The sequence below is a fragment of the Balaenoptera borealis genome, assembly GCF_965194805.1.
Source record: "Balaenoptera borealis genome assembly, chromosome: 1".
In the NCBI taxonomy this organism is placed as follows: domain Eukaryota; kingdom Metazoa; phylum Chordata; class Mammalia; order Artiodactyla; family Balaenopteridae; genus Balaenoptera; species Balaenoptera borealis.
In genome coordinates this window covers 80,639,267-80,661,349 of record NC_138860.1, presented here as the reverse complement: position 1 = coordinate 80,661,349, position 22,083 = coordinate 80,639,267, and the positions used below count along the sequence as shown (strand labels likewise).

At 51.7% G+C, this 22,083-nt stretch overlaps 1 protein-coding gene and 1 long non-coding RNA gene across 2 annotated transcripts; one reads left to right on the top strand and one right to left on the bottom strand.

Annotated features, from left to right (window-relative positions):
* Positions 1-3,328: 3,328 nt before the first annotated feature.
* On the bottom strand, positions 3,329-12,887 carry SH2D2A (SH2 domain containing 2A). Its single transcript, XM_082399128.1, has 8 exons — positions 12,754-12,887; positions 11,991-12,151; positions 11,164-11,345; positions 10,348-10,437; positions 9,921-10,089; positions 6,731-6,880; positions 6,212-6,520; positions 3,329-4,450 (listed from the first exon to the last, which is right to left on the bottom strand). Exons 1-8 carry the CDS (start codon positions 12,785-12,787, stop codon positions 4,334-4,336), a joined length of 1,212 nt encoding a protein of 403 aa, XP_082255254.1. The 5' UTR covers positions 12,788-12,887; the 3' UTR covers positions 3,329-4,333.
* On the top strand, positions 6,976-15,580 carry LOC309632072. Its single transcript, XR_014246713.1, has 2 exons — positions 6,976-7,891; positions 12,885-15,580. It is a non-coding gene; the product is annotated as an uncharacterized lncRNA (long non-coding RNA).
* The last annotated feature ends 6,503 nt before the right edge of the window (positions 15,581-22,083 follow it).

The following is a 22,083-nucleotide window of genomic DNA, read 5'->3' as shown; positions in this document are numbered from 1 at the left end:
AGCAGTTCAACTTTCTCATTTTAGGGGCTGCATCATGATGGAGCTGGAAGTGCTCTGGGTTGGGAGGCAAGGCGTGGTGGGCAGGGATTGTCCTGGTGTCTTCTGGGAACGGATAGTTAAGCCAGATATCTTTCAGCTTCCTCTTGCCTCCCACCTCCTTTGGTTCTCTGGAGGTAGTATTAAGCCATTTTTTTTAAAGCCACTTTTTACTCCTACCAAAGATGACATTTTATTTGGTGGTTAGAATTTCTTGGTCACCAAGAGAAATACAAGTTAGAAAATGGACAGACTTTATTTGGGAGGGCTTCCTGAGGTAATCACCTCAAGTTCTGATAAATAAACAGGAAAGAGAAGACAGGGATGAGGGAGAGGGAAGGAGGAATAAGGAATGATAACAGCTCAAATTGGCATGGCAGTAACAGCCAAGTGACGGGGTTGGTGGGGGCGGGAGGTGACGGCCTTGGTCAGGAGTGGCTCCCAATGGCCCTAGAAGGTGTTGGAGGTGCCGGGGCAAAGCCCAAGTGTGCAGTGCTGCATTGATCAGGGCAGAGACGCTGAGGAAGGTGAGGTCCACAAGGAACAGGCTTAGGACACAGACTTAGGAACTGCACAGAGATGGCACAGCTGTCACAAAGGGGGTTTCAGCTCTGACCCTTGGGCAGGGACCTGGCCAGGTCTTTGCCCCAACTGGGTGCTGAGCTTGCTGTCCAAGAAGCCGCAGTCTGTTGAGGGGATGGTTGAAGTTCTGTGGGGCTTGGGGAGGTGGCAAGGGTGCTGGAAGGCTCTGCTGTCTGCTGCCAACCTTTTTTTACCCCCTCTCCCTCTGCTCAGCTTTGTTTCTGGTCGGGACACATGTTCTAAGGCCAGTAGAGGTAGTTGGGGATGGGGCCTCAGTGATGACTGGCCCCCAGTCCTCCTTAAGTGGGTTCATGGGGAATGATGCGCTATAGACTCGGGACAGCTGAGGTTGGGGGTGTAATAGCTTCTCAGCCCCCTGCCCCTGCCCTGGTCCCCTGAGCCAGAGTTACAGGGTACTTTACTGAGACTGTCTACTGCATTAGCTGAGGGAGCTGATAGGATAAAGGGGACAGCTTAAGGGAGACAGGAGCAGGAAAAAAGTGACTTCAGGGTTGGCCATGGTGCTGAAGGGGCTGGAACTGGAGGAAAAGGCTGGAACCTCCACTTGCAGCAAGGCCTTCTGCAGGCTCTGAAGGGGATCTGGGGCTCGGGGTAGGAGACTCTTCTTTCTGACGGGGCTGAGCCAGAGAGAGCCCTCCCTAGAGGAAGCTGGAGGGATGGAATAACCACGGGAGATTGAGTCAGCTGGGAAATGCCCCCCCCCCCGCACAGTGGTCTCTGCTGGGGCAGAGGAACCTGCTCAGCACAATCGCCAGGCTCCCTTTCCTGTACTAGTTACTCAACTTCTCCATCCTGAGGTCTCACCGCAGCCCCAGGCCCCTGTGGGAGTGAAATCAGCAAGATGGTGCAGGGGTGCCTATGGCTATGGTGGGGAGAAGGGAGGTTCCACCACCTTGGGCCTCAGGGCTGGGCCTGCAGCTGGAGCCCTCGGGAGGACCGGGGCCTTATCCTTTGGCCTGGGAAGGGCCTCACGGTATAAGGGGGAACATTGGATTGGGATGACAAGATCTGGTCCTATCTCCAGTACCCTGTCACCTCCCCTCTCTAGACCTCAGTTTCCGATTTGGTTGAACCAAGAAGTCAGTCACAAGGGGTGTGAAGTCCCTTCTAGTCCCAGCAGCCCTGCTCGGCCAAGCCCCTCGCTGCCTGGTCTCATCTCCTCTGTACAGCATCCCTGTGGGCAAATAAGGCACTATCTCCATTTCAAAGGAATGTAGGGAACAGTGGTGCAGAAAAAAGTTCCCCTGTTAAAGGTTGGGCAGCTTGTTAGCAAACAGCCGTAACAGGAACCCAGGGCTCCTGACAATCCATCATCTGGATCCTCCCACCCACTTCGGTGAGTCCACCCCTAGCAGTGAGGAGCCGAAGCGGGAGGGGGAGATTCCCTGGGTCCTGCTCACCCCTTTTTAGGAGGCTTTGCTCCTTCAGAAACACCAAGTGGGTCCCTAGGCATTTCTGTCCTCTCCCCGAACCCGCCATCCTGTTCTATCCCGAAGTCTAAGGAAATCCCATCTTCTGACTCTGATTTCCAGCCCTTGCTGTACAGCAAGCCTCTCCTTTTTCTGCCTCCTCCCCTGCCACGAGGAACCAGCCATGAGGTGACTCCCTGAGTCTAATCTGAGACCTTTCTTGCACTTTCAGCCTCCCCTCCCAAAGCCATCTGCTCCCCCCCCCCATCTCTTACTCAGGAGCGAGTTTAGACCTACAGACAGAAGGAAGTGGAACCCCACTCTGTTGACTCAGCAACTATATTTCTCCTTGAGCTGATTAGCACTGAGTGGAAAGGAGGGGAATTCACTAGTCACTGGAGCTGGCCCTGCACCAGGCTGGGGGTGGCATGGTGGTGGCAGCACCTAGGCCTAGGGAATATGTCTTCAGGGAGGGGTCTGGGGGGCTTCTGTGATTCAGGCAAGTACCCAGGGCCCCTTGGCAGGAAGAGAGACCTCGATGGGCTCTGATTGTCTTCACTGAACTCTCATAGAAATGAGGGTAAAAACAGGCTGGGACCACAGGAGCACCCAGAAGCCCCCTGAGTGGCTCCTGGGGGCAGTCTATTCTGAGCCCTCAGGGCCTTCCAGGTGCAGACACAGCCCTGCCTCAGGGAGCCTCCAGTCTGAGACAAAAGTAAGACCCAAGGCAGATTCTTCTAGGTGGTTGAAGCTTAGAATGCAGAGCTCGGCCACAGAGGCAGGAAGATGGCCCTGAAGTGGGTCTGGGCAGACAGGAGGAAGCCTCATAAGAGGAACAGGGGAGGCCTAAGCCCAAGAGGCTGGGAGCTGCGGCAGGGGGGCTCCCCATCCTCCTAAGGGGCTCACACACATAGGCTAAAAATAACCCCTCCCCCTCCCAGTCCTGTGTTTGGCAGGGGGTTGGGGAAGGAGGTGCAGGGGCTACCTTTCAACCACTCCCATCCCTGCCCCTTTCTTTCCTGGCAACCCCCAGGTGATGTAGCCACCCCTCTGCCCCTGGCTAGCTGCCCAGCCCACCCCAGTTAGGGAAAGAATACTTTTCAGAGAGAGGTCTGTGTCCCTTGCCTTGGTGTCTCCCTGCCCCCAGCCCGTAGATCTGTGACCCTTGCCCAGGAGTCTCTCAACCCCCGACCCTTCTCCCCCCATTGCAATGGTCGTTCAACAATTGCCTTCCACAATATGAGAGAGATAGTCAGAAGGAGAGACAGAAGGAGCCTGGAGCACTTGAATCCCTGTTGGGGGAGGTGGTTGGCGATGATTTATTAGCTAGACAAGAATCAACAAACAAGTTCTAACATCTGTTCTCGCCAAACTGTTCCTCAGACAACAGCAGCATTGGACCAGGGCCCAGACTCAAAGGCTCAGAGGGCCAAGGAAATAAGACTCCAGGAGGAGAAACCAGGGCAGCGGGATGCAGCAGGGCCCTCCTAGCCTACTTCCTTAGAGGCAAGCACTGAGCCATTGGATTCTTGGAGACTCTTGGGAGGGAACCAGTGGGTGTGTCCCTAAAAGGAAGCAGACTCCACATTTGCTCCTCTGACCTCCAGGCTTCTTTGTGGGGGCCCAGATCAGTTAGGGGAACAGGGCTAAGCTGGGATCTGGAGGAGGGGAACAAGCACCCGGGCCCCCATGCGGCAGAACTCTGGAAAGCAGCCAGATTTCCTGAGGAAATCTCTGACATTTCCCGTGGTAAAGAGTTAGTGGATGTGAGGTACGGAACAGAGCACTAAACAGGAAGCTGGGGTTCTAGTCCTTCGTCAAGACGAAGCCACTATCCCCCTCTGGTTTTGTTTCCTTATCTGTACAGTGAGGGAGTCGAACTTGACCAGTAAGGGCAAAGGAGATGCTGCTCCTTTTCCTTCTCTCACCCGTGGCAGACATCACTAATCAATCACAGAGTTCTTTTCTGCTGAGTTCAGATATGACCTTAACATCCTTTCCAATGCAGCGCTCTAGGCGCCACAATGAATGGATTGGAGTTGGCATGCGAGGTGACACCTTTTTGCCATGTTTGCAAGGGATGATGGCTGAGGTCCTTTCCAGCTTTGATCATCTACAGTTTGTTCCATCCACATTTTCTGAGAAGGGCGCCTGGGTGTGTGTGAAGGTCTCTGGACCCGCTGTTCCAAGTTATCCCCCCGCTGCCCTGCCCCGCCCCAGCTCAGACTCAGCAGCTACTGAGGAGGCCCCAGGGGGAGCCATGCCTGACCTCTGTTCTGAAGCACCTATCTAGAAAGGTTGTGGGGGAGGGTGTGCCCCCAGCGGGGTAGGGGCTTGTGGGGCACAGGAGGGCCTTGTTCAGCCACAGAGTTCTCAGAATGCAGTTGTTGGCCACCTGGATTCTGTAGAGAGAAGGATGGTCTCAGGTCACACCCTCTACCTTCTGCCTCCTACGCTTACCTGCAGCCTCAAGGGCCAAGACGTCTGATCTCAACAGACATTGCCCTGCAGAGAGGAGGTCTAAACCTCTCTCATTCATTCAACAAACATTTCCTGAGCATTTGCTCTTTGCCAGGCACTGTGCTGGGTGCTCTGGAAACAGAGATGAACAAGTCCCAGCCCCTGCCCGCAGGGAGCTCACACTCTGCTGGGGGAGAGGGGAGATGGGTGTCAATGATCAGTGGCATGGCAGGTGTGTATAAAGCCTCTGTGTGGACGGCCTCTGCGGTGAGGTCAGGGAAGTCTTTGCAGAGGAGGAGAAGGGCAAGCTGGTCTTGAAGGATGATTAGAAGGTTGCTGGGCAGCAGGAGGGTGCACTTGCAGGAAGTAGCTATAGCCAGAGGGACTGGCATGTGCAAAACCTTGGGAGGTTTGAAACCACTTGGTGTGTTTGGAGAAATGTGACCAGTTCTGGGAGGGTGGGAGCAGCTGATGGTAAGACTGAGGAGGTGGTTCCCCAGCCCACACAAGTATAGAGGGCCTCATGGGCCAGGTAGCTGTTTTAGAAAGACCATTCTGACTTTCTTGGGGCAGAGTGGGTCAGAAGTGGCAAGATTGGTGGTTAGGAGACCAGTTAAGAAGCCCTTGGATAAGTCCTGATGAGAGATGATGGGGGCTGACACTGGGGAAAGGAAAAATATATTTAGGAAGAGACTCAGCAGGAATCAGTGGCTTATAGGGGAGTGAGGGTGAAGAGAGGGGAGATGTCAAGGCAGCCCTACGACCTTGAATAGTTGGGTGACTGGAGAGGTACCCGATCAGAGAGGGAACAATGGAGCGAGCAATCCGGGGAGTAGGGTAAGAACAGTGTTGGCTGTGCTGAGTCCAAGAAGCTGTGGGATGTTGGGGAGCCGAGCAGAAGCCTGGAGAGAAGTTTGCATAGAGACATGGGCTGGTGACATCAGCTCTAGGATGGTAGCAGGTGGCAGGGGTGTGGATAAGTGTGAGCAGGCACAAGAGCTGAGGGGGAGCCTGAGGTGCCAGCAGTGGGGGGGGGGGGAGGGGGGGGAAGGGCCTGAGGAGGGGGGCAGAGGCAGAGGGATTGCGTGGGAGCAGCTGGTGGGTCTAACACATCCCATGAAACAAGATACTGACTTGAACTGATCAATGAGAAGACTGGGCAGGTGGGAGGATGGAGGAGAGGAGGAGTGTGCAGAAGGAGGGGACGTGCAGGTACCCCCTCCCCTGAGCTCATCTGAGGTGACACAAGGGACTCCAGGTGCTCTTCTTTAGGAGGGCCCTGAAGGCTGAGGGGAGGGAGCCATAGTGAGAGAGGCCCAAGTTCAGACTGGAGAGGAGAGGAGAGGTGGAGCCAAGATTCCCAGCACAGGGTGGGGTCAATCTCAGGTGGGTCTGAAGAGAACAAGCCAGGTGAGAGGGACACAGGCTCAGTTGGGGGAAGGCTGACGGGGCCTCTATTTTCTCTGGGAAGTGGAGGGAGTGGGGACTTGACAAAGGGGAGGCAGGTCCCAGTAACTCCAGGCAGAGGAGAGGGAGCAAATCTGGGCCTGGAAGAGGGTTGCTGGCAGCCTGGACCCTCTGTCCTTCCCATCTCACCTCAGACCTCTGACCTACATTCACCCTGACCCAGGCATCCAGTCTGAACACCTTCTCCACCCTCCGCAATCTAGCTTTCAGGAAATCCTCCTTGCACCCCCATTTACCTGGCTTCCTGGGACAGGCCTGGACTGGCACTTCCGTAGGACTTCGTGCCTGAGGATGCACGGCGGGCCCTCACACCCTGAATCAGGCACCTTCACCTCCACCTCGGCATAAATGTTGCTGGGGGCTTCCCCGGGGCTGCCACGGCCCATGGCATAGAAGTCTATGGGTTCATCAGGTTCGTGGTAGATGGGGTTGGAGGGCTTGGGGGGCGGGGTTGGGCGGGGTCTCGGAGCGGGGCTTTTGTAGACTTCGGGAGGCAGCTGAGGTTTGGCGCGGACGGGAGGCTTGGGCTTGGGCGGCTGGGACGTCTAGGAGAGAAGGCAGGCGGGGAGGAGAGTGGGTCAGAGCAACGCAGGCAGGGCCAAAGCTGGAGCTCAGCCCGAGCCTCCGCTCCCTGCAGGCCCCGCCCACTCCCCGCTGGCCCTGCCCCCTGACCGCAGGGCCGTCCCTCTTTTCGTCTCCCGGCTCCTCCCCTCCCTCAGGCCCCACCACCTCTCTCCGCCCCTCCCGCCCAGTACCTGCTTTGGCTCCCCTGCCCCGTCTTTCTGCGTGGGGGCTGCGCTTTGCTCCTTTTTGAGGATTGAGGTATACTGAGGTTGTGGGTCCTGGCTTTTGCTTCCAGAGTCTGATTCTTCAGTCCTTAGGGACAGTCCTGCGGGCTCAGGAGTCTGCGGGGAAAGAAGGAGGCCTCAGGGACTTGGTGCGCGAGGGGCGGGTGGGAGTCGGCAGGTGATTCAGGGGGGCGCAAAATAATCTCGTCCATATGGATAATGTCGGGGGTGGAGGTGCGACACAGAAATTTGGGTGGCGCTGGGTTTCTGGGTGAGGAAGAGGGGGCAAGGAGACCAGGAGGCGGGACAGTCGCTCTGGTCACAGGCCATATTTAGCATTAAACTTAACTTCATCTGGGCCAGGGCCAGGCCAGTCGCCATTTGTACCTGTGGTTGTAAAACTGCAACAAGGCTTTAGAAGTCTTTAGCCTAAAATTTTTCGGCGTGGGGATAGATCTCCAAGACTTCTGTGCCTGTGTTTATTTCTGCAGGTGCCAGGCGACTACTTTATGGAGCTATAAGCTAGATATTCGAGGGACAGAGACACTGCCTCAGGGATGAGGAGATGAGCCTTATAGGGTTCCTTCCCATGTTAGGTATGCTTTTTGCTCAGCATTTATCCCTGGGTTCCTGAATGTTCTCCACATGCCCACTACTTTTGGAAGGCTCAGGCCATAGGCCTTTTCTCATGCTTCTGCAATCCGCCAAGTGTATGTCTCCGTCTGAAGGTGTATAGGCAGTTCATGGATTCAAATCAGAATTCTTTTCCTTGCCTCAACCCCCTAAGAGTTCTTAGTATTCCCTTTATGAATAAAAAATAGCACCTCTACCCTGCTGCCGAAACAGCAGCACCTTAGGAGTCAATCTGGACACCTCCCTCCCTTCCTCCCCACATCTAACGGAGCACAAGCCCTGCTCCTTCCACTGCCTAAATATCTTTACATCTGCACACTTTCTCCATGCCCACAGCTACCACTCCAGTTCAGGCCTCCTAAGTCGTCCTCCTGCATCATCTTGCCCTGCTAACCCATTCTCCACTCCGTGAGCAGAGTGAGCCTGCAGAAGTTCCCCTAGCAATCCTTCCGTGGCTGCGTGTTGCTCCAGGATAAAGCCCAAACTCCAGAAAACGTGAGTGATAAGACCCTCTGAGGGCCGGCCATGGAGCGTGGTCTCTGATAGCTCTGCCTTCGGCTCTCGCAGCTCCAGCTGGCTCCCCTCCCCACCAGACTTCCCTACACCCTGTTCCAACTGCTTGGAAATCTTCAGGTCTCCCCTTATTCCTCACAAAATTCCACACAAGAGTTACCCCTAGGCACAGTTCCTCAAGGCAAGTTCTTTGAACTGACTCCAATCAAGCTCCAGGAAACTATTCTTGCCCAGGTCACTAGTGACCTTCTGTTGGCCAAATCCAGAGGTTAATTCTGGACCCACTGGCACCTGCTCTTCCCTGATGCATTTTCTTTGCTTCGCGTCAAGAGCGTCACACTCCTGGTTCTTCTCCCCTCTCTCTCTGATTGCTCCTTCTCAGTTTTCTTTGTAGGTTCCCCCTCATTTCTGCAAACTCTCAATGCTGGAGACTTGGTATTCTTTTCCAGCTACACTCATTCCTGAGATTTCATCCCTCCTGAAGGCTTTAGAATCAATCCATCTACATGCTGATGGCTCCCAAATGTTGATCTCCAACCTAGACTTCTGTCCTAAACTCCAGATCCATATAGTCCAACTGTGTACTTGACATCTCCATTTGGATATTGAATGGATGTCTCAAACCGCAAATGTCAAAAACTGAACTCGTGATCTCCCCTGCCTCCCCCAGACTTGCTCCTCCTATAGCCTTCCTCATCTCAGTCAATGACAACTCCATCTTTTCACACTCCTCACCCAATCCTGCAAAAACTCTGTCAGCTCCACTTTCCAAACAGACCCAGTGTTCCACCTCCTCACCCCTTCACCTCTACCAACCTGGTCCAGGCTGCCATCTTCGCTCCTGAAGTATTGTAGTGGTCTCCATCTGGTCACCCATGTCCCTCCCAAACTTGCCAGGTCATGTCACTCTTTAGCTTGTAACTGTCCAGTGCCATCCCATCTCACTCAGAATAAAATTCCAAATCATACAAGAATTTACTGGGCCCCTTTCCTTCACCCCTGTGGTCTCATTTCCTACCTCTCTACCCATGCTAGCTTCCTTACTGCTCTTACTCTTATTCACACACATCAAGGATCCTTCTGCCTCAGGGCCTTTGCACCTGCTGTGCCATCTACCTAGAATGTTTTTCCTCTAGTTATCTGCATGACTTTCTCCCTTACTTTATTCAGGCCTCTGTTCAAATGTCCCCTTACCAGAATAGCCTTCCTTGATGTTCCTATGTAAAATAGCCCCAACCCTGTCACTCCTTGTTTCTGTATTCTCTGTTTGTTATCTGTATTACACATTCGTCAGTCGTCTGTCTCCTGTCACTAGAATGGAAGCTCCATGGAGGTAGGGATATTTGGGTCAGTTTTGTTTACTGCTATTTTCCCAGTGCCCGGACCAATGCCTGGCACAGAGCGGTCCCTCAGAACTGCCTGAACTTCCTCAGGGAGGCACTCTCTGATGCAGCTCCCCACCACGTGAGCTAAATGGCACCCCACTCTGTATTTCCTCTCTCATCACACTCTCACACTTGATTCCTATTATATGTCTTTGCCGCTGGTAAGTAGCTTTGTGGGTTTGACACCCATCTGTCTTGTCTCAGTAAATATCTCTTAATTTAAAGAACAAATGACCCAGTAATTCCCTGGCCGTCCAGTGGTTAGAACTGGGCACTTTCACTGCCGAGTTCAATGCCTGATCAGGGAACTAAGATCCCACAAGCTTCGAGGCAAAAAACAAAAAAACAAAAAACAACCCCCCCCCCCCAAATGACCCGTCTGCCTAGCTGGCCACTCCCAGCCCCTCCAGGCTTTGTGTGGCTGGGCTGGTCTCTCAAGGACCCCTCCTCCAGCACACGCATCTTTCTGGAAGGGCATCTGCGTGGAGATGTGTGGGCAAGGGAGGTTTGGCTGGGTCGTCGGTGGGAATGGGAAAGTGCCTGATGTCGAGGTCCTGCGGCCTGGGCTCTGGCCTGGGTTCCCAGGGTCAGGGTCAGTGTCAGGGCCGGGGATGGGGGTGGCGTACCTGGCGGGCGAGGGGCTCGGTGAGCGTCTCCCCGTAGGGGCTCAGCGGGCACGCCTTGTAGTGCAGCAGCAGGTCCTGCAGCCGCGCGTGGGCGCTGTCCTCGCCCAGCACCACGTGGCGCCCGTCCACGAGTTGGGCCAGCAGGAAGTGGCGGCAGCAAGTCCGGCTCCTGGAGGCACTAGTCAGGATCAGACCTGCTCCCTCTTCCCGGCCAGGGCACCAGCACGAGGAGTGACCCCTACCCGCCCCGCGCCCGTGTCTCCCACCCTTCCTTAGTAGCCTGGGGGCTGAGCATAGACCCCCTCCGCCCCTGCTGGGAGTCAGCATGAAGTTCTTCCCCTCACACGTCCGTCAGTATCAAGTCCCACCCCCTGATTAGCCCGAAGCCCCGCCTCCCTGTCGCCCAGCGCAGCGCTCCGCCCCTCACCTGTAAGTCAGTACAAAGGTCACGGCGCTCTCGCTGAAACGCACCAAGTAGCATCCCTGAGGCTTCCTCTCTAGCAGCCTCTCGGCCTCTCTGTGGGTGATGGAGAAGACACGGAAGATGCTCGGACTCTTCCAGCCTCACCCCCTGTCTCCCTGGCTCTCATGGGGGGACCCCTACCCACTACCAAGAGGGCTTAAGTGGCTAGAGAAGGGTGGAGATGGGAGACAGAGGATGTGGGCACTGCGCTCCTGCTGCAGGGACTGGGCGTGGATGGTCAGGAGACCTCCCAGCCCTGCATCCTCCTCCTGGCCTCATCCTGGAAAAGCGGCCTGGGGTGGGGGACTAAGGGGGGCAGTACAGCGGCCGCAGCAACAGGGGTGGTAATAGACTTCTAGACTTCACAAGTCACAAGCTGAACAGAGGATGTGAACAGAGAGATACAGGAGAAGTGAAGCTGAGAAGTGGAGAAAGAGGGAGGAACTGCAAGGGAGGGAAGAAAGAGGAGAGGGCTGGAGAGAGCCAGAGGTAAATAAAGATGGAGGGAGAGAGACTGAGGCAGAGGTGGAAAGTTGAGCACTAGAAGCCTTAGAGACAGGGGGAAAGTTGAGCCTAGAAGGGAGAAACTGAGGCACGGAGTGGGGGGTTTGGGCTAGAGCCTCTCCAATGATCTCCCCCAGGGGAGCTGCCTTAACGAGTAGCCTTGGAAGCTCCAGGTGTCATAGCCTGGCCTGTAGCCTCAATCTACTCCTGATTGACCGCAGGACCCAGGACTGGCCCCTGCCCTTCTCTGAGCCTATTTCTTCCTCTGTGACTCACCTCCGGGTGATGAAGCCGTGGAACCAAGCAGGGGCTGCCCCATGCTGCAGGAGCTCATGGGCCTGGGTCTTCTGGAACCAAGCCTGAGTCTCAGCCTGCAGGGACATGCCTTCTTCCCTAGGCACCTCTTCCTTCCCAATATCCTTTGGGCTGCAGGCAGCCCCTGGGGCCTGGGGAGGTGCCTGGATAGGGGAAGAGTTCAAGGAGGGGGAAGTAGCCATGATTAGTGGTCCTTCTTCTGACTTCAAGCCAGCTACTCCCTTCTCATCCTCATACCTAGCCCCTCCTGGACATGCAGAGGAAGCTCCCCATCCCCCATCCCTGTTGCCTATTTTAGGGTATAATTGCCCAGAAAGTCCCTCCCAAAGTGTAACTTAAATCTCTTCTTTAGGTCAAAATGTTTTTGTTTCCAGGGAATTTCCTTCCACTTCCATCTGGGTCTGTGGGCCTTTGATCCAGTAGCAGTGAACTGTTAAACTGTGCTTAAATGGGAGTGAGGACTTCCAGATGGACAGAAAAACATTCCCTGGCCTGAGGGATGAAGGGAACGCCAGAGGCCAGAATGAGGGAGGGCTCACCCTACAGTAGGAGGGACTGAGCTGGTTCACAGGGAGGATTTCCTATGACTGGGTGAGTGAGAAGGCCTGAGATGAGGATGCACTGGGCAAATGAAGCCCACGGACAGAGATGCAGACCCTCCCTCTGGGCCCCTGGCTTTGTCGGCAGACCCAGCTCATTCCTGCTTTGGCCTCTGTCCCCCTGCAAGCCCTCACCCGTGGGAGGGTGGGAGCAGAGGAGGGAGCAACACCCCCCAGGTTCCCACTCACCCCAGCGTGCGCAGCGGAGGCCCTGGGGCTGGGCCGGGCTTCCTCGGCCTTCAGGGCCTGGAGTCTGGGTCCTGGAAGCAAGCCCAGGCCCTGGCAGCTCCTGCGGTTCAAGTCTATGGGCTGGAAGGTGCTGAAGGTTATGGTGGGGGCTTCTTGACTCCCTGTTAGGACAGAGAAGTTTCTCAGTGAAGGCCTGCCTCTCCCTCTGCTGTCCACCCCTCCCCCAGGCTCAGAGGGGCCCCATAGGCCTCTCCCTGGGGACCTGGAGGACAGGGCCAGTTGTGACAGCAGGAGAAATGCAGGAGGGATGGCAGACACGATTTCTCAGGGAGGAGGATCAAGGGGCCAAGGAGGCGCAGAGGGGCTTCGCAGGGAAACTGGGCCCCAGGAAGGAGCGCTGGGAAGCCAGCTGGCCTTCGGCTGGTCCGGAAGTCCTGAAATCCGGGAAAGGAGGCGGATCTCTTCAGGGCAGGTCCCTCTTCTGGCCCAGGATCCTCGGCCTCCCAGCCCCCTTCATCCTCCTGCTGCCTCCTCTCTCCACTCGAAGAAGCCCTCAGAAGACCCTGTCACCCTTATCCTCAGGGATGCGTGGACCTGGAGCCCCCGAAGAGGGGCAGGGGTTGTGGGCTGCCTGCCCGCCAGCTCTGGCTTGAAGTGTGACCCGTCACCCCTGAAGTGGGAGCTCAGGCCCAGAGGGAGGAGAGCAGGGGTCGTGGGGGTCTTGATGTTCCCTCCCACCCACATTCCCCAACTTCACACTTACCTTGGGGGCATATCTGGGCCAGGGGGAACTCCATGGGGGCAGCCTAGGAAAGGAGCCCCCTGGAGCAGGGTGTGCGTCTGGGCTCTCAAAAGGTGTGCACCCTCAGCTACTCATCTCTGCTCTCACCCCAGCCCCCGGGGGCAGGAAATGTCGCCTCACCCACAGCCCTAGCCCTCGCGGAGGACTCACGTCATGGAAAGCCGTAAGACAATTGTCCCTCCCCCGGAAGCCAGGCAGCTGAAGGTGGTGGTGGTGTGGTGAGTATTCGTGTCATTGTGGGTCTGGGTGTTGGGGAGTCCTTGCTGCTGTCTTATCTCCATCTCTCCGGTGATTCTTTCTCCACGCCCTCACTCCAGACTGGGGCTTCCCTTTCTCTCCCTCTCTCTTTGTCTCTCTCTCCATCTCTCTACCTCTGTCTGAGCAGTGGCAGTGGGGACGTCAACCTCAGAAGGATAAGCCTTATAAGGTGATGGGGCTTCGGGGTCATCAAAGATTCATAGGCAGGACTGTGCTCTTAGGACACACGAGGAGGAGAGGGGGGAAGAGCTGCAACAGAAAGAATGTGGGTCAGACTTTTGAAGGACTTTCTGAGGTCATATGAAACCTGTGAGACAAGGGGGTAGCGAAGAGGGAACCTGGCTTCATCGTCAAGCAGAGAATGGATCTGGGTTAGGACAAAACCAGGCCATCCCGCAGAAAGGGAGGCAAAATTTCCTTCAACTAAGCAGGTCGTTATTAGCAGCAAGATTATTAGCAGTTGTTATTAATAACTTTAGTGCTGATGTCTTAAACCTGCAGTGTGCTTACATCTGCTGCCACCCTAGAGGACCAATCCCATTTCTCTCTCGTGTGATCCTCACAAATGAGAAGGAGTCAGGGAACATTATCCCCATTTTCCAGAAGGGTAGACTGAAGCTCAGAGAAGTTAAGTGCCTTGGCCCGGGTCTTTCAGTGTCTCAGATGTTCATGGCAGAGCTGGGACTAGAAACTAGATCTTCTTTTACAAATTTCACTGTGATTTAGGCCAACAGTCCATGGCTACATGCCAGGCACTGTTCTTGGTGCTGAGAGCCCAGAGAGAAAAAGGATCTTGTCTCAAGATGTCAAGAGGGGGAAACGACTTGCCAACAGGTACTTACAGAAGGTTGTGGTGAGTTAGTGGTGTGGGCTGGTTCTACGGGAGCCCACCTCAGAGGCTCCTAATCTAGCCCTGTGTGCAGTGCGTGCCTGCGTGTACAGGGGGTTGGGACGTCAGAAGAGGGGATTGAGCTGAGCTGTGGAGGATGAGCAGGGTTGAGGAAGGTGGGGAAAGGTGTTTCTAGAAGAGGAATGAGCATGTGCAACTGCATGGAAAAAGGAAATAGGGTGGAGCAGGGGATGTGTGACTGGAGTGGAAGCTGGCTTGGGGGCTGCCAGCAGTGGATTATGCAGCTGGAGGGGCCAGGGACAGAGTACACACTGCCTTGCACCCAGGAAGGACTTTGGAGTCCCGACAGCCTGGAGAGCTACTTCCCCAGCAGCTCTGAGAGGGAAAGACTTCCCCCAGGAGTCACGGCTGGCCCAGCCACACCCATACCCCAAAGCCTTGCCTCCCCCTGAGCTGCCTGAGCCCTCTTCCTTTCCTTAAAAACTGTTGCCTTAGCCTTGATCCCAGCCCCCAGGGATGGGATCGAGACTAAGGCATGATGAATGATCTCCCTCACTATGCTCTGCACTGAAAGCAGAGTGGACTCAGCAGACGTCAACTAGGGAGCAAGATGCCCCTGTCCTCTTCTTGAAGCCCTCCTCCCATGATGGTGTGTGATTCTCTTGAACACCTCTCCTTCATATGGTTTGGAAGTGGAACATCAGTTAGTATAGGCTAGGTTATGCTGAGGTGACAAAGAACACCAAAATCTCAGCAGCTTAACACAACAAAAGTTTGTTTTTGTTTTTTTTTTTTTAATAAATTTATTTATTATTTATTTTTGGCTGCATTGGGTCTTCGTTGCTGCGCGTGGCTTTCTCTAGTTGCGTCAAGCGGGGGCTACTCTTCGTTGTGCATCTTGGGCTCTAGGTGCATGGGCTTCAGTACTTGTGGCTCGTGGGCTCTAGAGTGCAGGCTCAGCAATTGTGGTGCATGGGCTTAGTTGCTCTGCAGCATGTGGGATCTTCCCGGACCAGGGCTCGAACCCGTGTCCCCTGCATTGGCAGGCGGATTCCCAACCACTGCGCCACCAGGGAAGCCCCAAAAGTTTGTTTCTTACCTATGCAAGTTACACTGAAGAGCTGGGCATCTCTTCAGGGCAGCTGTTGCCCAGGTGGTGGCTCAGCCTCCCAGGTTGCCTAAACATTATGGTGCTGCCATATCTACACACCCTCCCACAGTCACTGTGGCAGGGGAAGAGGAGCATGAAGAGTTATCCACTCTTTCCTAAATGCTCTCCCCATCTCTGGGAGTGAAACATGCTCCTTCCGCTAACACATTATTAGCCAAAGCAGGTGGCTTGCAGGATCTCAGTTCCCTGACCAGGGATTGAACCCAAGCCACAGCAGTGAAAGCCTGGAATCCTAATCACTAGGCCACCAGGGAACTCCCAGGGATGTGTATTCTTCTACATGGGGAGGAGCAATGGCTACACTGATGAACCCAATCATGTCTCCTGTAGTGAGGAAGCATCCCAGCTCAGGATTTAGTCTTGAGGACAAGCTTAGCAAGTGTCTTAGTAGAGCTCAATGCAAGACTCAAAGTTTGACACATTATTTGGGAGGTACAAGGTCAGGGTGGTGAGGATGAGGAGAAGAGAAGTGAAGCAAAAAAAAAAAAAAAAAAAAAAAAGCAAAATAATATTACTGCATTGGTTACCACTTCAAAATGAACTGAAAAGAGAAACATCCAGTTTCTCGACAGGCATTTTCACTTGAGGACTTTCTCCAGACAGGGTGCAAGCTGAAACCACAACTTGGAGTAACCCACAGAGGGGAGAAAGGAGGAGGAACTTATCTTCCCAGCTCCCTCATACTTCCCACTTCCCGTTGATCAAGATGGTCCCACAGGAACCGACTTAGAGATTGCATCCCCTGTACCTTAGTATCTACTCAGGAAGCCAGATCTCATGGTCCTTGGTGTGGTGTCTGATATTAATCAGAAATGGAGAGGTGACTCAGAGAGATAGGTTCAACAGGTGAGGTGTGAAGACTGTGCATTCCTAGGACTTCAGCTTGGACTCTAGCCAGCTCGGGTCCCAAAAAAGGGCTCTGAAAAAAGTGGAAGTGGTTTGGGAGGCAGCCAGCCAAGGAGTCAATGAGAAGAATCTAAGGAGGTGTACAAGTTTTGTGTCCAACACAGTCCACTCCTTGTGCCTTCTCATCATATACAGGTCTTATACTACAAGACAGGGCTTACATTTGTTCTGTACAAACAGAAACATCCTTACTCTCCGAGAAGGGAGCTACACTCAGTCACACAACCCCCTTCAAGGTGGAGGTCAAGGGTGTCTTTCTCAAAGACTGAGGTGAGAGGATGAGTGAGAAAAGCTACAATCCTTGTAGTTGTAACTGATCCAGAGGCTCTGATTGATAGTCATCATCTCCCTCCTCTGCCACTCATTCTAGATGCCCCCACCTTTAGTTAGCATTTCTGGTCTGGGTTGTTTTTCTGGTGGGGTGATCCAGAACTTCATTCCCCCAAGGTATAGACCCCTAGTTGCCCTGCCCTTGTTGGTTGTTGTAGCTACCCATTAACAGTCATCGCCAGGCATGGAAGTACTAAGAGATGTCCCAGACATTCTCTGACCAACTGGCCAAGCTATTTGCCACTCCCTAGTAGTCCATGCCCATCCTTACTCTGGACCATCTTTCCCTAAGTGCAAAGAGGATGACTGATGTATGCTGCAGCTCTGGGAGGATTTCCCTTTAGCACTGTCTTTCAGGGACACTCTGAGTGAGACCATACTGCTGCTAGAGCCAACGTGTCATCCTGGCACATCTATCAGTTGGTTATAGGGAATCCCCATGAGGTCACAAATGTGGTTGAAGAAGAAGCAGTAGCAATAGAGGCAGGAGATTGGCAGTCTGGGCCACCTGCTTATGCAATTTACTTTTGAATTCTGGATCAGTTCAAGACTGGTCCAGATGTATCATGCCCACCACAGAATGAAGTACTTGTTTTGCCTGTCCAACTTTAGGACTCGTGGATCAGATAACATTCAGTTTTATGATGGGCAGCTCATGTTGAATGGTCACTTGGTGCCCATTGGTCAGGCACTCGGTCTCTATTAGGGCCCAATATCGAACCCGGAGCTGTTTTTCAGATGTAATTCTTTGTCAGAGAGGGCATAACCTTGTTCCAGAATCCCAGGGTATGTGCCGCAGTTCCCCATCAGAGCTTGCCAGACTCCACACAGCATCCTTATCCATCACAACAGGGATTTCTAGCACCACTGGACGTGCTGGATCACAAGGCCCAAGAGGCGGGGCAGCTTGTTTACAGCCTGGACCTGCTGCAGGGGCCTATCTTGCTCTGGGACTCACTTAAAACTGCCAGCCTTCTGGATCACCTCACAACTAGTTGGAGGTGATATTCTCAAGTGCAGCACACCTAGCCTCCAAATCTAAAGAGTCCGAATAAATGCTGTGTCTCTTTCTTAGTGCTGGAAAGTATAAGGAGCAACATCTTGTCCTTTATAGCAAGTTCCAGACCAGGGCTTTTGGAAAGGAGGTGGCAATGGAGGGAATCTGAGGAGATCTGTGTCCAGCATAGCAAGGATAATATACACAAATATCTTTCTTTACTTTTTCGTTCCTACCATTTGCATTCAGGGAACAAAACTGGTGTGTGTGTGTGTGTGTGTGTGTGTGTGTGTGTGTGTACCATCCTACCCTGTGTTCAGACTTTACCAACGGCCCACCATTACCTTGTATAATCAGTTATTACTTGATAAATAACTGCCAAGGGCAGGCTTTGCCTTATTTGAGGGTTACCTGGCATTATTTTACAGGTGAGAAAACTGAGATCAAGGTCAAGAGACTTAGCTTCAGTCACACAATGAGAACATTAGTCTTAACCTGGGGCTTCCAACTTGGGACCTCTAGGTATGGGGGTGGGGAGGGAGATTAGAGCCACCAAGTCTTGAGTGTTTGCCATTAGCAAGCACCGTACTAAGTGCGTTACAGGCATGGACTCTTATAGCCTTATACAGACCCATGAAAGAGATGCTCTGATTATCATCCCCACTTCACAGACAGGGAATCTGAGACTCAAGAAGGTCAAGGGACTTGCCCAAGGTCACACAGTCAGGAAGTGGGCATTAGAACCAGGTGGTCTGGCTTCAGATCTCGGGATCAGATCTGATTAACTACTAGCCAATACAGATGCCAAGAAGTTAGGGACATAACCCCACACGGATGGGTGGGCCCTGCTTCACTGCTTTCCCACTGAATGATTTCATGTTAAAGATACCTGAGAAGAGCAGAAAAGGTGCAGACTTTTCAAGACTTTAACTATCACTAGAACAAAAAGTCCTCTAAGGAATTTGCCTGTGAAGACCAAAATGTTCAAGCTTTAAAAAATCAGAATCCAGGAAACTTTTCTAACCACAGGTCATAACTGTACCCTTTTAGTAACCTATGCTTTGCTGCAATTTCAACTCACAACATGGACTCATTTGCAAAACCATAGTATTTTTGAATGTAGTTTTTCATCCAGCAGAATGTGCTTTGCTGACATGACAAGCGATCATGACACACTCCCAAAATGCTATGGAAAGGAGCAGTGATATTTCAGATTTCACATAATGCCTTTTCTCTGAACAGCTCTAGGCATTTACAGGACCAAAGGCATTACTTTATAGTTACTCTTGCTCTATCTATTTAGTCAACAAGTATTCTCTGCCTACAGAATACCAAACATGCTAGGGGCTAGGCATGCAAAAGTAAATAAAAACTCAACAACCTGTTCTTTTGGAGTTCACATCTGGGTGAAGAGAAGTGCCCACGGCATATTAACCTTTTAGTGCCTCTTACTTCTTATTGCAAACCAGTAGGTAACAAAAGAAGCACGCTATAAGTGAGGGACTGTGAACTGAAATGTCCACCCTTAGCCCTCCCCTCAACAGCCCCTTTTCCCTGTGGGTCTGCATGTGTCTGGCTGCATTTCTAAATCATAGCTTTATTATAGAATTAGTACATGAATTTGTAATGATCCAGGCCTAGTAAAGTTGTTCCTTGTTCTTATGAAGGTATGAAATAAACTTCCTCTATAAAGTAATGTACATAATAACTATATTTACAATTTTTTGGAAAATTATAAGGCCTTTTGCAAATGTAATATTAGTATTGACACTGATAAATTAGATCAATTTCTTACTTTTTAATATAGTAAAAGAGCTCAAAGAGCATCCGATTTCCTCGAGTCAACAATGAATCAGATAGAGAAGATCAAGATGGTCGAGTAGAAGGACATGGAGCTCACCTCCCCCTACAAACACATCAAAACTACATCTTCATGTGGAACAGAATACCAGCTGAAAGCTGGCAGAAGATCTCTTATACAACTAGAGCCACAGGAAAGATCCCCATGTAACTGAGCAGGAGGAAAGGAAAAAAAAAAAAAAAAAAAAGGAAACAATGAATCAATGGCAAAAGAGATAGGTTTCCGAGTTTCTTTTCATTCTTTTCCACTCCAAGGTGAAAATCTTCTCTTATTTATGTTGAATTCCCAGTGCCTGGAAAAATACTGGCATGTCAGAGATAGTCAACATATATTAACGTGTTGAGAACATTTTTAAAAGGAGAAAAGAAAGCTTTTAGAGAATTAAAAACAACCCTTCTGCACATGAAAAAATGCTCAACATCTCTAATTATTAGAGAAATACAAATCAAAACTACAGTGAGGTACCACCTCACACCGCTCAGAATGGCCATCATTAAAAAGTCTACAAATAACAAATGCTGGAAGAGGTGTGGAGGAAAAAGAAGCGTCCTATACTGTTGGTGGGAATATATATTGGTGCAGCCACTATGGAAAACAGTATGGAGGTTCCTTAAAAAACTAAAAATTGAGTTACCATATGATCCAGCAATTCCACTCCTGGGTATATACCTGAAGAATGTGAAAGGATACATGCACCCCAATGTTCATGGTAGCATTATTTACAATAGCCAAAACATGGAAGCAACCTAAATGTCCATTGACAGATGAATGGATACAGAAGATGTGGTACATATATACAATGGAATATTACTCAGCCATAAAAAGAATGAAAGAATGCCATTTGCAGCAACATGGATGGACCTAGAGATACTAATTGAAGTAAGTCAGAAAGACAAAGACAAATACCATATGATATCACTTATATGTGGAATCTAAAATAAGATACAGGGGCTTCCCTGGTGGCGCAGTGGTTAAGAATCTGCCTGCCAATGCAGGGGACACAGGTCCAAGCCCTGGTCCGGGAATATCCCACATACCACGTAGCAACTAAGCCTGTGTGCCACAACTACTGAGCCCACATGCCACAATTACCAAAGCCCAGGTGCCTAGAGCCCACGTGCCGCAATAAGAGAAGCCACAGCAGTGAGAAGCCCGCGCACCGCAATGAAGGGTAGCCCCTGCTCGCCGCAACTAGGGAAAGCCCGCGCACTGCAACGAAGATCCAACGCAGCCAAAAATAAATAAATAAATTTATAAAAAATAAAATAAAATATTATACAAATGAACATATTGACAATACAGAAACAGACTCATAGACATAGAAAACAAACTTATGGTTACCAAAGGGGAGAGGGTGGGGGAGGGATAAATTAGGGGTTTAGGATTAACAGATACACACTACTATATATAAAACAGATAAATAACAAGGTCCTGCAGTATAGCACAGAGAACTGTATTCAATATACTGTAATAAACTATAATGGAAAAGAATATGAAAAAGAATATATATGTGTATATATATGTATAATGAATATATATGTGTATATATATATAATGAATATATATGTGTATATATATAATGAATATATATGTGTATATATATATAATGAATATATATGTGTGTATATATATATATATATATATATATATATATATGTATAATGAATCACTTTGCTGTACACCAGAAACTAACACAACATTGTAAATCAACTCTACTTCAATTAAAAAAAAAACCCCAGAGGCAGATGTGGCTCCATGTTGGCACCCCCCCATCTCCTCATGCTGTGCAACGGTCCCCTCCACAGGCCACTCTCCTGCAGTTCCATATGTGTCTCCTTACACACAGTTGCAGGACAGCCTCTGTCATGGTGCAGACTTCTTCTTCCCCATGCACACTTGTGCCTGCCGTGGGCACCTGCGTGGATGAGAATGTCAGAGGAAGAGAAGACTATAGGGCTGTGGAACGAGAATAGAAGTTGGGTCTGTCTGAGCTCCTGCTCCACCACCTACCGGCCCTGAGACCTGGGGCAAATCCTGCAGGCCCCCTGAGCCTCAGTTGCCTCACATGTAAAATGGGGATAACCCAGACTAAGCTGTTGTATGTAGACAATATGCTGTGACTCATGCAATGCTTCATCAACTGGAAAAGTCTGCTGTGTTTCTGTGTCATTATTTTATTTATTACATCAATAAAGTAATAATAAGAAATGGAGATCCATCCAGTTGGCCAGTTCAACAGAGTTGAGCCCTCCCAGGATGTGTCAGGCAGCCTAGGCATTGGGAATGCAGCAGCAAAGATGTGCATGGCCCTTGCCCTCTGGAAGCCTGCATTCTGGTGAGGGGAGACGAAAAGAAACGGGTAACAAATCAGAAAGATAATTTCAGATTGTGATACGAGTAATAAGATGATACTGCAGGATGTTAGATGTAGAGTAGATGCTGCTTTGGGAGGCCGCTCCTGAGGAGGTGACAGACACTGTAACCCACTGACCTCACCTGAGGAGGTGAGAAGGAGCCAGCCCTTCAAGGTCTGGGGAAAGTGTCCCAAACAGGGGGAACAAGAGTACAAAGACCTAGAGCACTGTGACAGTCACAGGGCCAGGCACCCAAAGCAGCTGCTTGCCTGCGGGCTGCTGACCTTTCCTGAGAGCCGCCCGCAGTTGGGGCCAGTGTGGCTCCCTCGCAGGCCTTTCCCACGCCAGCCACGCCAGCCACGCCAGCCACGCCAGCACTGGCTCAGTTACAACCTCCCGTAATAGTCTTTCCTTGGGAAGTAGGGAGGGCTGGCCCAGGCCTGGGGCAGGGCAGAGCGGGCCTGAAAGGTGTTGGGGAAGATGGAAACAAAGACAAAAGGCAGAAAGGAGGGGTGTGGAGGTGCTGCAATGGTCTCTCCAGCCCAGAAGTCTGTCTACCCAGCC

What these genes read in the sequence shown, in the direction of transcription:
- SH2D2A (XM_082399128.1), bottom strand. Translation starts at nt 12,787, where the DNA reads ATGGAGTTCCCCCTGGCCCAGATATGCCCCCAAG. An exon ending in ACCTTTGTACTGACTTACAG is followed by an intron (nt 10,090 to 10,347) that starts GTGAGGGGCGGA and finishes TAGTGCCTCCAG; the next exon opens with GAGCCGGACTTGCTGCCGCC. An exon ending in GGCCTGTCCCAGGAAGCCAG is followed by an intron (nt 4,451 to 6,211) that starts GTAAATGGGGGT and finishes TTCTCTCTACAG; the next exon opens with AATCCAGGTGGCCAACAACT.